This window comes from Panulirus ornatus, chromosome 12, assembly GCF_036320965.1.
Source record: "Panulirus ornatus isolate Po-2019 chromosome 12, ASM3632096v1, whole genome shotgun sequence".
Classification (NCBI taxonomy): Eukaryota; Metazoa; Arthropoda; class Malacostraca; order Decapoda; family Palinuridae; genus Panulirus; species Panulirus ornatus.
In genome coordinates, this window is record NC_092235.1 from 63,428,790 (window position 1) to 63,445,805 (window position 17,016).

Consider the following 17,016-nt stretch of genomic DNA (forward strand, 5'->3'; position numbering starts at 1 on the left):
TGCTGGTGATTACTTATATCAAACTTTTCCTCCAACGTCAACATTATTAAAGGGGTCCTCATCTGTTGCTAGAAACGAATTTGATATATTCTCGTCGCTAGTTAACATCCTCCTGTTCCTTGAAAAGGATATTCGAATCGATTCCGAAGCCGACATAAACATACAGGCGGCTGCTCTCTCGTTCTTCGTTGACTCGATAAACCGAGACCTGATGTTAATGGGAAAGGGAGGATTTTTCTTTCCCAAGGGTCGATGTTAATGGGAGAGGGAGAAATCTTGTTTCCCCAGGGTCCCAGAGTCTCCCAACCTATTGGAACCAAAACGTATTGAGGCATCAAAGCCTCAATTTGTCTTCCTTCTGCTCTTTGACGTCTTCAGTGCCTCCTTGATTTTCCGAGGTCTTCTTCAGATGACTTCCTCGCAAGATGCATATCTTGCTGCACCGTCAGGCCATCTTGCCACTTCGAGCAGACCTGACGAGCTGGGGTTCTCCTCCTGTGGGACAACTGGCAGAAACAAAACTTCCTGAAATGCTGGTGACTTCACTGTATCTGACGTACCAGTACTCTGCAACTCGGTTCATGTTGCCCATTTTCCTCAGCCACTTATCTGCCGCAGAGACGCTGGTATTTGGAGTAGATAAGCGCCGAAAGGCGATGGACTATGCTACTCCTGAGAGCTTATGGGCCAAGAGGAAGGCAAAGGGAAGAAAGAGGTTGGGACAGCAGGTAATAAGGTCCCGTTACACTTCCCACGTTAGCCCTCTTCATGCAAGCGCTACGTGGGTCCAACTTGGCTGAGGCTTGGGCTAGCATGGCTGAGGCCATGTTCTCCGCAGTGGGTCTATCCCAGCTGCTTTGTTTTTGGGTCCATGGGTGGTCTGAGGAGGTATCTCAGGTCCTAACTTTGAAGTTGAAAACAGGATCATATTCACCCGTAAAGTTCCGCAATGTTTCCGGCAGCCTTTCAGACACCATTTCGCTCGGAGCTACAAGGGAAGACTGGCAAGCTGAAAGAGCGCAATCTGGGAGGCATTGCGGATCCCAGTGCCACCTGGTTTGATAGAGACTGTTGCTTGCTTTCACCCAAAGTCATCTCAAGGGAAGTTTATCATCGTCTCAAATGTAATCATGTGTGGCATTGTGGAAAGATGGGGGAAGCCCTAAGGAAATAGATCACAATTTAGACAAGTAAAGGCGAAGGGAAATCCGAGCAAAGGAACAAAGGAGGACCGTAAGCATCTGTGTTATGGATTTTGTCTTCCAGCTTTTTATCCCAGTCTATTATCTATAATGGCATCAATGGCCTGAAACCCAAGGGAGAATAGCAGACCAGAATGCTTCCCTCTCTTGGGTAAAGTTCCCGTTATTACTTCGAGTACGTTATCATCGGTCTCAAGGGCGAATCTCGCTATTTGGGAAGGCTTAAGGAGGAAACCTGGCAATACCTGAGCTCTTTCACGGTCGGCAGACGAAACCTCTCCAGCTCCTGTCCAGGTGCCCATCATCAAAGGACCAGGTACTCAGCTCACTCGACAGGCTGTGTATAATTGCATTAAAGACTAAAGTGCAATAGGGGTAAGAGGGTCACCTTAGCTTGGCTAAATCCCTTCACCTAAATGCACCTTATCCTCACCGAACAGCAAGGTTGATTGTGCCTTGTGATACGCTTGAATGAAAGAAAGAAGTGACAGAATATACTCACGAACATATATAATGAAAGAATATTCTATCAGACGTTTGGAAGTGCTCTGGAAACCTGACTTGGCCATGGATTTATATCTGCAGATTATATTAGTCCAAAATTAGAGTATACATCACCATTTAAGTCACCCCGCTTCAGGACATGTGTAGGTTTTGCTCGGGAAAGTCCACCAGCGGTGCAACAAAGGCCGTATCAGAAGTAATGAAACTGGGCGACACGGAGAGGATAGCGGCCGTAAGTCTGCCAGTGTTAAGGGAGGGAAGGAAGGGAGGAAGTGTGATTACACGAGAGGATCCATGAATCGAAGCGAGTAAGAACTGGAGAAGAGATTCGGCCGCGCGAGCATACAACTCCCTCCGTCTATACCAGATTGATTATATCACAAACAGACGGACAGACAGATAGACAGACAGACAGACAGACAGACAGACAGACACACACACACACACACACACACACACACACACACACACACACACACACACACAATACGCCGACATAATCTCTAACACACATTACAGAGACATGCAAAAATACAACCCTGGAGTTTTTTATTCATGAGACACTGGTGGCGAACCCTTTTCTCATTTATAGTTCAGTTCGACTGTCGTGTTCCTGAGATTAGTACTGGCCAGCTATGAGTGTGTTATATATTGTGCACCCCATGCTTACCCTGGGAGCGGTAACGCAAAACGATTACAGACGTTACAAAAGGCCCTTGTCAGACTCCCCTCAGTGAGCAGATGAATATTGCAACATTACATGTTACAAAGTCAGTTCGTTACATAAGCTTACAGTATTCTACATGAGGGACATTATCTACCACTTGCTATAGAAGGTTACAATATATCTTTTTTAAGAGTATCTCTTGTTGGCCTTCTTCATATCTATCTCTAGATGACTCAAGTTTCTCACAAACTGAGAGACACAAGAGAGTGTGTGTGTCTTTGACCATACGATTTACGTTTCAAAAGAAACTAGCGCGCTAGCATTATCTGCAGCCTAACCCTAATGTAGCAGCGACACTATCCCTTAATCAATAAATCTTTCCTTTTCCTCACTTCACATATGTCACATCTCGTTTGCCTCTTCACATTCTTCATCCTCCATCAAATGCGTGGTAGCTTTCCCCTCCAGTGAAAGTAGATCTTTAACTTCAGTTTGACTTCCCGATGTTGTATTCAACAGCCTCTTTCCTCTCAGCAAATTTGGCAAAGGCTTCAGCTTTATCATGATGTCGGAGACTGAAGAGAAAGGGAATTCAGATGAGTATATCTGGCTTGGGGAACATCCTTGGTACATTAAGGAATCAGGGTATTTAGGGCAAGTGGCGAGGATGAAGAAATCATCAGACTCTTTAAGGCTGTAGTTTCTACAAGCTCAAGAGCGATTGAGCAAGGCGAACGGTTTACACCGCAAGGCAAGAGCAAGGACATGTAATCCAACATCCTCCCTTACCTTACTACTACAACTAGAAAGGTCGATCAACCATCAGTCTGTCCCGGGCGAGGTTGCTCGTGTGACCGAAGCAGAACCAACACTGAGCGTCGTCACCAGCGTATACCAAGACGATCCTTGACCCTCAAGTGCATCACGTCCATCCACACCCGTCAACACACGAGGACCTATGATAGCGATTCCACATCTTTCACTCCCTTGACTTCACAATGGAGGTGTAGACATGAAGGATGCCTTGTATGTTCCCGTTCCATTGCTTTACAGAATCCAGTCATGGTCTTCGATGCCATGTTGCCCCCACCACTGTACGGAGAGAGAGGGTGTGAGGGCTGGATGCGACAAGCCATTTCAGTCTCTCCATCACAAAAACGATTTTCATATACTTACAAGCATTTTGTGGACGTCTCCGGAAATAGAGAAACACCATTCACAAAATGAAACTTAGAGACGTAAAGATATCAAGTAGATCACCAGAGTCAACAACATGAAAAGCGTAAAGACTTCTTTTCTTTTTCAAAAAAAAGAGAGAGAACTTCAGAATCTTTCGATCACATTCCTTCTCCCACCAGACAGAAGCCTGCAGCTTAGAGTAGCAGGTGGCAGCTGTGCAGCAGATCCTAGCCTCAGCCATGAAGGAAAGGCCTTGTCCCCCCTTATTATCGCAGGCTATGAAAACAGCTGTCGAAATCAATACGACAAGTCTGTAATAAGTTCATTCATTTATCATTCAACCCTCCAGAATGATAAATGTTTATGTCCCATCTTCGGTATCAATTTGTCAGGAAATGTGTCTTTAATTGAAATCAGTTACTACATCAAATTACACACTCACACACACACACACACACACACACACACACACACACACACACATATATATATATATATATATATATATATATATATATATATATATATATATATATATATATATATATATATATATATTATATACATATCACTTGATCGCCAATTGCCGCGTTAGCGAGGCAGCGCAAAGAACAAAAGAAGAAAGGCCTTATTCTCTCACATCCATTCTCCTGCTGTCATGCGTAATGCACTGAAACCAAACCTTCCTATCCACAACCAGGCCCCACAGACATTTCATGGTTTACCCCGCACGCTACACACGCCCTGGTTCAGTCTACTAACAGCACGTCGACCCCTGTATACCACATCACTCCCATTTACTCTATCCCGTGCATGCCTTCCACCCTCCTTCATGTTCATGCCCTGATCACTCAAAATCTTTTTCACTCTTTCCTTCCATATCCAATATAATCTACCCCTTCTCCTTATTCCTTTCACTTCATACTTCTATACGTTGATATTGTAAAGGAATTTCCACATTTACTTACCTTAATATCAAGAAAAGAGACGGTATTATATTTTCCCACCTCCGAAATAAATGATGTTATGTTAGGAGTTCAAATGACTTTTGAAATGAGGAAAATATCGTCCGCAGACTTGAGTTTCAAAAATGCATCGTCTGCATATCGTTTATAATCATATCGTCTATAAAACAAAGGTTTGATACGTGATGGGAGGAGCGCTGCCAGCCACCTGACTTCATGGTAGCATAGGAACGCGTCAACCGATGTTCATATGATTCTAAAAGAAAGATACCCAAGGAATCTAAGAGCGGGTGATGTTATTGATGACGAAACGCATCTTTCTTACGATCTCATCAATCCTATTGACCCGTCATCAATGGCGTGTCTTGGATCTCTCTCATCGCCATGGCATCGTCACAAGGGACATATAATTAGGTTTTAGGGGCTATATCAAAAGCCCCGTCCAGCGTCATTGCCTTTTTCATCACGTCACCATAAAAAGATATCGAATTCCTGCCCGAGCGGACAAAAGACCTTGCGATATGGACCATGTCCATGAATGAGAAGAGAAGGCATTACATTCACCTTATATCTTCTGGGATGGTGAATATATCACCATGTCATTCGTCTGCTTTCCGGAGACATGACGACCCTAGCAATACAAAGGAATGTAAAGGTAAACAAATGGTGAAAGACCATTTAGTCCTTCCTAAGTCGTTTGGGTCACTGAAAGGGATCAGAAACACGACGTTAAGGGTGGCAAGAGTATGAAAAATAAACAGATGATTGAGACAGACTGTGAAACTACGTACGTCACTAAGGAAGCGCAAATCACGTCAGTCGTTTACCTGAAGCAAAGAATCTGTGAAGCCTGTGTTGCTTGTCACTGGTAAATCATTCCATACGTTGAAAATCCAACTGACATGCAAAATGCACTTTGCCTTATTCCAAGTAAAACGTGCGCCCACAAGCTTGGATATATCAGTACGAGTGAAATTAGACAAGTATTGCCATCAACAGCTGCTTATATTGAGATTATCAAGGCCTATGATGTTTGTGAAAACCGTTATCTTACTACTCTTTAACCCTCTCTTTTCTAAGCTAAATAGGTGTAAATCCTGTCTAGCTGGCATTCAAAGGACTTGTTTCTCAGTCCGGGAATCGCACTGGCAGCTAGCATCTATGACTCTCCTTATTCTAGCAGTAGGTGGCAGTGATGCACGGGATCTGCATTGACTGATTACCACGAGGAGAAATGGAATACGTTAAGTCCCAAGTGCACTTTCATGTGATTCAGCCAGCATGACCAAAACTGAACACGGTCATCGGAGACGGGACGTACCAGCGAACTTATAGTGAGACTTAGTTTCTTAGACTTAAATTCGAAAGTCCTTCATACGACTCCGAGAAATATGCTCTCCTTACTTGCTGCTCCTATGCCCCTTTTGCTTGGCTGCAGCTCCGCGTCTTATTTTCCCCACACTTGCCGTTCGTAGCTCACCATGATTCACACATCAGCTGTGCTTCTCTGCTATGGCTCTCGCCCTCACATCAACCCATGGTTTCACGCCTAAGACATTCTCGTACCATTCTTTCCATTCCCTCTTTTTAGCTTTATTTTCCTCGTGCTGGACCATCCAGGTAACCTATCCTCAAATATGCTTCCTGTCTCTCCTTTCTTCCCCTCTTGGTTATAACCACCCCCATATACATACCCAAGCCTGAGCCTTCGAGGAAGACGAACACCACTCACATGTATCCTCCTCCTGTTCCAACTTTATGAGATAAAAGTGTTGACAATACGAAGTGGGAGGGTTCCCAACCCACCCTCCTCCCGCGCCTTTAGTCGCCTATTTTACGACACGCAGGGAACATGTGGTGAGTATCCTCTCCTTCCTATCCCCTGGATGCTTGGAGAGTATCCATTTGAGCAGCTTTTGCATGTCCAATGTTCTGAGCAGCCTTCGTAGAATGATACTGAAGCATAGCGGAGCTGATACCAAGGAAGGCAAGGCAATATATATATATATATATATATATATTTTTTTTTTTTTTTTTTTTTTTTTTTTTTACTTTGTCGCTGTCTCCCGCGTTTGCGAGGTAGCGCAAGGAAACAGACGAAAGAAATGCCCCCCCCCCCCCCATACACATGTACATACACACGTCCACACACGCAAATATACATACCTACACAGCTTTCCATGGTTTACCCCAGACGCTTCACATGCCTTGCTTCAATCCACTGACAGCACGTCAACCCCTGTATACCACATGACTCCAATTCACTCTATTTCTTGCCCTCCTTTCACCCTCCTGCATGTTCAGGCCCCGATCACTCAAAATCTTTTTCACTCCATCTTTCCACCTCCAATTTGGTCTCCCTCTTCTCCTCGTTCCCTCCACCTCCGACACATATATCCTCTTGGTCAATCTCTCCTCACTCATTCTCTCCATGTGCCCAAACCATTTCAAAACACCCTCTTCTGCTCTCTCAACCACGCTCTTTTTATTTCCACACATCTCTCTTACCCTTACGTTACTTACTCGATCAAACCACCTCACACCACACATTGTCCTCAAACATCTCATTTCCAGCACATCCATCCTCCTGCGCACATCTCTATCCATAGCCCACGCCTCGCAACCATACAACATTGTTGGAACCACTATTCCCTCAAACATACCCATTTTTGCTTTCCGAGATAATGTTCTCGACTTCCACACATTTTTCAAGGCTCCCAAAATTTTCGCCCCCTCCCCCACCCTATGATCCACTTCCGCTTCCATGGTTCCATCCGCTGACAGATCCACTCCCAGATATCTAAAACACTTCACTTCCTCCAGTTTTTCTCCATTCAAACTCACCTCCCAATTGACTTGACCCTCACCCCTACTGTACCTAATAACCTTGCTCTTATTCACATTTACTCTCAACTTTCTTCTTCCACACACTTTACCAAACTCATATATATATATATATATATATATATATATATATATATATATATATATATATATATATATATATATATTGATATCGTATGAATAGAAAGATTACAAGTGGTCCTCTTGCTCGCATGGCTCAGCACTGAGGGCTCTCCTGCCCAACACAAACGACTAATTAAGCCAATGTTTTCTTCGGCCACGGAACATTCGAAGGACCAAGGTCGCCTCATTATCAACGGAGGATTTTAGAATTTACATTTAACATTTTCCTCCTAGATTTGCGCATTTTGTGGTGGATTCTTTCTGGATACGGGTGCGGGAGACTGACCTGAATGACCGTGTGACATATATCGTATGCGACAGACATCTTAATTTGGAAAATGGTTTACGTTTTCACATTCAAGATGATGATGTATTAGTCAAAATCACATACACATGTCATTAGATTAATGGTGGTTAAAAGCTATATTTCGCTTATAATAGCGATTGCAACATTTAGTAGAAAACTTGTAAAATTTATTTCCTCAACGCTTTATTTTATGGCCAAGGAGAAGAAATAAACATGAAAGTTTTTTTTTTTAAGTTTGAGACGTACCACTGCGACGTGCCGCCATACAAGGTCTTCGTTATACCCACATTGCGTCACATTGTTATATCTGTATTGCGTAATAAACTACGGTGTTTCAAACATCATTTAGACTTCGTTGGTGTCACAGAGTTCACTAAACCCATAATTTTTTGAGAGGTTATACAAAGCACTTCATTTTGATACAGGAAACTCCACGTCAGTTTTGTATTTAAGATTTATCTCTGTCGTCTTAATAATCTAGTCAGCTTCATCTAAATCCTCGTCCACTTGCCCAGCTCAATAAACAGTGTTGGTGCTGTCTTCCCTAACCTTGCTGCTGCATAACTCTGATCCTGTGAGACTCTGTCCTGCCGACAGATGCCTCGTCTCGAGCATTCGCTGCCTCTTTAAGCACATCTGACGAGCTCGGCCCCAGGACGAAGATGACGCCGCCTGTACCTCCGTCAGGACTGGAAGCATCGGACCATCTGCGACATATGACCAGTCCTCCTTGCATGGGGTCTGGAATATCAAAGCTTGCCATGCATCAACAGCGGAGGGAATCTTGTCTTCATCTTGTTTCCATTTGAGTTTTCCAGTTGTCTTCCAGCTGTGTAACTTTTGACACTCGTCAACTGACACAGGAACTTGTCACACACAGAGATGACAGTTTGATGGTTTCTTCTCTCTTCCACGTTGGTCCAATGCAGCGATCACAGCTGGTGTAGCTTTAGTGAAGGCCTTGAAAGCATTCTTTTACCTCTGTAACTAGTACGTCCACAAGTCTCACACCCTGTCAGGCACTGTGATCCAGCTTGTAGCGGACCAAGACGGTCATAGTTTGGTCATAGCAACATTCTTCTTCGGCGTTTTACCATCTTTCACTAACATGGCTTGATGAGAATTCTTCCAAACTCATCTTCCTGTTGTCTGCAGGGTTCTGGTGACCTTGAGCTCACGAATCACTGACTTGTCATTAACAATCATATGTATGTGTGTCTGAAACTGACTGACGTTACATTATTAGACTCACCTTCATCATGAAGAGCTAAAGGAGGGACATGCAAAGCCCAGGAAGCCATCACTGTTCATTAGAGTGGGATTGAATTCTGTGAATTCATGACCCGAAATTACATCCTCGAGTATGGCGAATGGGTTTCGCTACAATCAGCATCATCACAGACAACAAGGGGGGGGGGGTTCATAGCTTTAAGATTTACTTACTAATTTGCATCGTTCAGTTTCGAAAGGTTTGTATTGCATCTCCCTCGCCGGAAAGTTTAACTTTCGTCAAGCTTTCCTACAGGTATGTCGTTGCACAGATGTACTGATGTTCATCTAAGGATTCAAGGGAATACGGTCCACGATCCTCTATATTCAGTCTGTCACGTTCACTATGCTCTGGCGTCACCCGTTACGCCGTGACGTGACACAGCCTCGGCGAGGTGACAGTAGGTGGCATCGCATCTTTCCTCCCGCTGGGTGCATTTGGCTGGTGTTAGGTGGCGCTGATGAGTTCTGTGCGTTGTTGCCTCGCCAATCATGCCAACACCAACACCGCCAAAATAAACGCATGGCCACAATTATCCCTCCAATTCCAGAACCACATGCCACTACTACTGCTGTTTTTGATGACCGCATTGATAGATTACTCGTTCTATTGGATAGAGCACAGCAATGAAAAAAAAAATTATATGTATAATCTACTTTTAAAATCATCATTTTATAATGTATGGTCTCGTTGCAGAGATATGATATAAAATGTATCAAAGCGATGGCCATATCAAAATTCAAATTAGCTGTAATATGGTTATTCTACAAATAGAACCAACTTCACTTTTGTTATTCAGTGTACAAGGATCGAAAAAATAAAAAACTGGTTCAAAGACTGTAGCAACCAGAAGAGAATAAGGATATACAGCATCTCACATTACCTCTTTAAACACGTACTGCCAATAAAGGAAATAAAGGGGCCTTTATAGAAAAAGGTTTACATCAAATGGTCTTTATTCTTTAGTTTTGTGAATGTCTCGCAAGGCCAAGAGTTCAAATGCAAGCTATCCTTTCTGAGTTGAATGAATACCATAAAGCTGTAATAACACTCAGAACCGCCTTTGTTAGCCCTTTTAACCATGATTCTGGCAGGATGCCTTTGATCCTGAGGTAACTTTGATATCATTGGAGGCTGCTCGGTCGCGTATTTCGACAGAGTTCAGTACGAGAAGTCTACAAGGCCTAAGGTGTCAAATGGTTGCCCTTTGTTGGCCTCAATGCGGCTTTCACGGCCACCTTGCAGCATCTTTAGAAGCCTTGCCCAGAATACGAGGTATGTGCATTCCTCCAGACTTTGAGCACCTCCCGATGCTATTACATGCTGTCGTAACTCTAACATACGAGCAGTGGCATATGCTGGGGTTTTACACTCGAACTTTGCAACCATTGGATACTGCCTTATTAGATTTTTGAGATTCAGTAGAACTTGAGGCTCCCAGATGGCCTAATTCTAAACGCGCTCAGCGAACTAAGTGTAATCTTTAGAAGAAATGACTATTCGATTACTAGTAATTGATTATACTTCATTTTACACATGCAAGCGACAAGGTCCTCATGGGGTCCATTCCCGTCAGAATTACATCTGCTACCAATTAACGATTAAGAGATACTGCTGTCAAACGCAGAGGTATGTGAAGAAAAGAATATATTTATAATCCAATGAATGCGCAAGTCTACAGAACAAACTATACCTTTAACAGCAGGATTCGAACTCATACATCTTGTGTGGATTAAGAGGGGGTGTTAACCACAAGGCTATGGAAGTTCATTATGGGGAAGTAAGTATTCGATTACTGGTGATCGATTACCCTTCCTCCATCTTCCATGCGCAATCAACGGGGTCTACAAGGGTCAATCCTGTTAGGCTAACAATACCCATATGTGTTTGTGTGTGTGTGTGTGTGTGTGTGTGTGTGATGAACATGTCTGTTATTTCTAACCTGTACACATTTATATATTTCATGTCTTAATCTAAGGCCTGACAGACTTCCATTCTCCCCGCCGTGTCCCACCAGATGTTCGCCTACGCGGTGATATTCCTCGTCTCCCTGACGGGTAACCTGCTGGTGATCGTGGTGGTGTATTACAACGCGAACATGCGTTCCTCCACCAACCAGTACCTGGTGAACCTGTCGGTGGCGGACCTCATGGCGACGTTAGTGTGCATGTGGGTGCACATCGTCCGTCATCTGTCCTATCCCAACTACATCCTTCCGGTCATCGTCTGCAAGCTGGACGGCTTCGTGCAAGGTAGGTGCCCCTAGGGTCTGTCTGCTCGCAGACCTTCGTCTCTCACGATATAATGTTACTTTAAGGTATACTGTGCAGTATTTACCACTCATTTTCTCTCGACTTTTTTGGTAAATGATGCTCGAATAGAGCAGTAGAAAACAATTTTTCTTTTTTAGATTTAACTACACTCAAGAGAAGAATATTCACTAAGAATGATTCACGCAATAACCCATGACAATGAGATATGAGAGTAAATGCGAATGAGAGCAAGTTCATTTGGCTAAGCTGGGCTGAAGGACAGGTTAGTTGGGGATGTGAGTATGCATGGAGAAAAATGAAAAAAAAGTGAAGCGTTTTTAGATACCTGGCTGCGAATTTGGCAGCGATTGTAACCTTGGATATGGAAGTGAGTCATAGGTTGGGTGGGGTACGAAAATTCTGGGAGCAGTGAAAAATGTGTGAAAAGAGAGAACGTCATTTGGGAGGACGAAAGTGTAAATGTTTGAAGGTATAGTAATCCCAACAACGTTGTATGGAGGCGAGGCATGGGGTATAGATGAGGATGTGCGGAGGAGGGTGGATGTGTTGAAAATGAATCTTTGAGTACAGTATGTGGTGTGAGGTGGTTTGATCGAGTAATGAAAGGGTAATAAAACGAGTGTGGCTGAGAGAGCTGAAGAGGATATGCTGAAGTGGTTTGGACATATCGCGAGAATGAGTGAGGAGAGTTTGACAAAGAGGATATATGTGTCAGAAGTGTAGGGGGAAAGAAGTTTGTGACCAAATGGGAGATGGAAGAATGGAGTGAACAAGATTTTGAGTGATCAAGGCCTGAACCTGTAGGAGGGTGAAAGGCGTGCACGGGATGGAATGAATTGGAACGAATTGGATGGATGTGAGCGAATGCGGCCTTTCATCGTCTGCTCCTGGCGATACCACGCAAAGGCAGGAAAAGGAGAACCAATAGATACAAGCATAGATACGAATATTTGTGCCACCTCATCATAATGAAAAGGTATTTACAGCATTGTCACAATCTAAGAAATTCAATATCAATGTGAATGTTCTTGTAAATAAGAAATACGCGTGAGACTGTAAAGGAACATCATAAAAATGCCATTAAGATATTACTGAGCAATAAAAGGAGGTGGGGAAGCAACAGGTGTTTGCACAAGGAATTTCATACACCGTTTCATAGATTGTGCTAATAGACACACAGATGGCATTCCATTTATGACTTTACACAAGCCAGCTAATGACAAGGGATGTAGACGAGGTCCTCCTTGTAGATGTTGGGTACATTTCCCATCTACTGCCTCTTGAGTCCATGTTCCTCTGAAAGTGCCTGTTATTGGTTACCTCTACAGCTCTATTATAAGCATCTCATTTGCTCGATCCTACTTAAAGCAGGTCAGAATTCCTTTGATCTCTGTTTTACCGTAGTTACATTTTACGGTGATTTCCCCATTACGGATCGTCACATTTCCTTTGGTAGCTAGAGACGTCCAAATGATGTTGTGTCTTAGCTTGAGTCGTTCGTCTTTAAAGACATTTCACACCAAAGCCGTCACACCTGCATCGTTGCTCCGCCACGCACATCGCTTCCTCGTCTGTACTTCGCACGGAGCGCCGTCGGAGTTGCGATGCTGTTTCCTCCTGTACCGTCACACTCTCTGCGCCAGACCCCTCACGCTTGCGGCTCAGCTTATGCCATCGTACCGGCACGAGTAATCAACCGTGGGATTGCTGGAACCTAATTGCCTCTTGAGATTAGGACAATGCGCCAAGTACGCGACCTGGATGTATGCCGTTGTATTTTGTGTATATAAAAGATAGATCCATAAGCTTTAAACTTCGAGTCAACAATTAGTATGAAACCCCTAACAAACGTGTTGCTCCCTGAGAGAAGTTTCTGTTTAAAATCGCTGGAAAGTAATCGCTTATTGTCACCAAGACAATGATGTGATCTTAATGGACTACTTCATGATACTCGTTGTACAAACACCCTTCGTTCATAAACTTGAGTCAGCACTTAATCACAACCTCCAGACATATAGTATGTCAAGAGAGGAAGACGTGGTCAACCCTGAACTCAATCAGATCGAGCAGCGAAAGTGAACAAGCCTATCACTCCTGGCTATGACGACACTTTCATCGTCGGGGACCACCTCCCCTTACCGACGTTCGTTCCTATCTAGACCTCGCTCGTGTGATCTGATCTTATTTGACATTGGATTATCCCCAGAAGGTAAGGGTATTACGGCTGGTATTGAAGTCATAACCTGCTGCCGCTTAGTATCGGGCACGCACAAGCCATCCAGGTCTCTCTGGTAAGGGGAAGTGTCCCTCCTGATCATACTCGATAAAATTACTTAAGCAATCTCGTTCATCGAGACAAGGTCGTCAGGGGAGGACTGTGTTCAAGGTAATTGTTATTAAAGTATTCTTTCTTTAACCTTGCTTATCTTTAACCTTGCTTATCTTTAACCTTGCTTATCTTTAACCTTGCTTATCTTTAACCTTGCTTATCTTTAACCTTGCTTATCTTATCTCTAACCTTTGCTTAACAAGGTGCCTTTTTTTTTAAAAGTTGTTTAGTCAAGTCGTTATTACCGTAGTTTGTCAAAGGAGGATGTTAAGCTATGAATAGTGATACGATCTTTCACCCACAAACGATCCTATTCTCGATATCCGTTCTATTTGAGAATCACACACACACACACACACACACACACACGCTGAAGGCCGAATTGCAGTGTGTCGTTCACTTTATGTCGGTTCTCGGAACAAAGCCACACTTACAGAATATCACAAGGGTATTCCAGTTGTCATTACCAGCGAACCATGTCGCTCTCGCTGGGGCACGACGCAGGAGGCTCGCTCTAATCGTGCAAATCCCAGAGGCTAATTGCAGCAGGCTAGCAAACACACACCTGAAGCAACACATCACATCCTGCCATGGTCTGTGATGCTTGGATGGTCGCTTATTTGACAACAGCCACTTCTGGGTGATAGACTACTCTCTCTCTCTCTCTCTCTCTCTCTCTCTCTCTCTCTCTCTCTCTCTCTCTCTCTCTCTCTCTCTCTCTCTCTCTCTCTCTCTCTCTCTAGCTGCTCGACACCAAAAAAATGTTTGCTACGAAGGCGGTATGTACCATCTCGAGGAGCTGCTGAGAATAACTGCGATTTATTCAGGTCACAGATGCTCAATATTTGCTCATCGTCATTCATACAGAAGCCGTGCTATATCTCTCCCGCGTGACGCTGTTGGTCATTGAATTCTTGATGGAAGTAAGATGAGGTCACTTATGTAAGAATATTTGGTTCGATTCTTTTCTAGTTTATTCACAGAAAGCTTTTACGAATATCTGATTCGATTCTTTTCTTCTTCTTTACAGAAAGCTTTTACGAATATTTGATTCGATTCTTTTCTTCTTCTTTACAGAAATCTTTTACGAATATTTGATTCGATTCTTTTCTTGTTCTTTACAGAAATCTTTTACGAATATTTGATTCGATTCTTTTCTTCTTCTTTACAGAAAGCTTTTACGAATATTTGATTCGATTCTTTTCTTCTTCTTTACAGAATGCTTTCCATCAAGTATCAGAAACTATTTACAGTGTCAACAAGTAAGGACTGTTTGCCTTGACTGGTCAATCGGCGGGAGGGGGATGTGGACTTTGGCAGCACCCCGAGAGACCTTGTCCATCTCGATAGCTAGTCTTGCCCAGAACTCCTCCAGCTGTTGTTTCGCGGCAGAAATTTCATTAGTACTTTCTTTAAGGGTGTTCGTGTACGTTTACCCTCTCCAGATGCGTAAAAAGAAAACTTACAGCTAATAAATTCCTCAGAATTTGCTGTCGGACTTCAATCAGGTGATCAGATTAAATTCATAATTCCGTATTGGTTGCTGACATCTGCATACATTTAGGCAAAGATTGAATGCCTAGTGAAATAGAGTACGATGTTCCTTCAAGAAGAGGGGGAAAGTAGAGGGCTGACTAGTCCCAAGGTTTTGAAATGAGGACATTTTTGAATCATGAGCTTCAAGTGAGTAGTTTCGTGTATGGTGTTCAAACCTAATGGCAATAGCACTTCTTTATCTCCTCGATTAAGGTTGAATGTGAAGCTTTGATGCACGGCTGGGTATTCACCAAGTAGTAAGGGTTAGTTGCCCATACACTACTCGAACTCCCATGAAAAATATGTACATTGGACTAATGTGTTCATCTGGAAATCTATTCCCTCTGTGCTAGAGAACACTGATGCAGAAATGACCCTATTTCCTCTCATTTCTAACCTGCGTTGATTCGCTCCTATGAACATCACTACGACTGAACTGAGTTTAGGTAAGAGCGAGTCTCATAAGTGCCTATACACTGAAATACAAGCCGTGTGGTTGTCTAACCAGCTACACTGCCAATTATCTAGAACACCTGCGTGTAGCGGACGTCGATAAGACATCACCTGTACCACGAAATTAGACTGAAATGATAGCTAGTTCTGAGGCGGTTGACGGCAGCGAACAAGAGACGAGCCTTACACAAGAGGCGTAATCCTATCAAAGCCTCGTTCTCAGATCCAGCCTCATAAACAAGACGTTGAAACATTAACAGCAGCGAAGCTAATGAGATCCCACGTACAGCTGGTCGTTTCGGTGAGGATACGATGCCGCGTGAAGCGAATGTCGGAACGTGGGTACGGCGGGGTGAGGGGCCGCTCAGGGCAGCGTCGTGGAGGTGGGAGCGAGGATGAGAGACACACACTTGGGATGGCGTCGCTGGGGTGGATTAGAACACCGCAGGAAGGCGTTGGCTGGGCGCAAAGCTGAGTGTCTCTGTGCAGGGTGGATGTAGAGCAAGGGTGACGCCCTGTAAGGTAGATGTAGAGCAGGGGTGATGCCTTGCAAGGTAGGCGTCAGGCGAAGGTAACGCCATGCGGCAGACATCGGTGCACTTGGGAGACGTCGTCTTGTAGAGTAAACTTCGAGTGAGCGACGCAGACTAGCCTAACCTCTGGAGACGGACAGCTTAGCTGAGGGTGGCTGTTCAAGATGGAGTCAAGTGCTGGTCGACAGAGCCCTGCGGGCGACCACTTAAAATGTGATAGAATGGTTACTGTTGCCAAATTCCCTGACTATATATGTCGGGTTTTGTGACCAAAGCGTTGCGTCACCTCCAGACAGATCGTAACATTCACGAAATCTCGGCGTTACGCGTTTCAAAGTAAATAAATCAAAAATAATCATCTTTTTAACTCAGTGTCTACGAAGTATACCAAATTGACCCATCACTAACGCGTCTTACGTTAAAACATATCCAAAGAAATATATTCACGTAAACATAGCTAAATATGTCAACGAGGAGAGTGCATGGCAACAGCTCACGGTGATGGCGATGCAACTGTGAGTAAAATCTTGAACACCATTGAGAGGAAATTCCGTGGTATTGCCAGATCAAGCAGTGCACTTGGCAACCTGCAGTATATCTGTAAGTGTGTATTGGTTGTATATGAGACACACGTCTGTAGGTGATATATATATATATATATATATATATATATATATATATATATATATATATATATATATATATATATATATATATATATATATATATATATATATATATATATATATATATATATATATATATATATAGGGGAGAAAGGGGAGAAAGAATGCTTCCCACGTATTCCCTGCGTGTCGTAGAAGGCGACTA

General features: G+C 43.5%; 1 protein-coding gene across 3 annotated transcripts in view; it reads left to right on the forward strand.

The window, feature by feature from the left end:
- LOC139752130 (orexin receptor type 2-like) overlaps positions 1–17,016 on the forward strand; it is a 238,320-nt gene that overhangs the window by 196,415 nt on the left and 24,889 nt on the right. For all 3 annotated transcript variants that reach the window (XM_071668048.1, XM_071668049.1, XM_071668050.1), the window contains one exon: positions 11,079–11,313. In XM_071668048.1, coding sequence (XP_071524149.1) covers positions 11,079–11,313 — 235 coding nt within the window. The remainder of the gene's footprint in view (positions 1–11,078; positions 11,314–17,016) is intronic.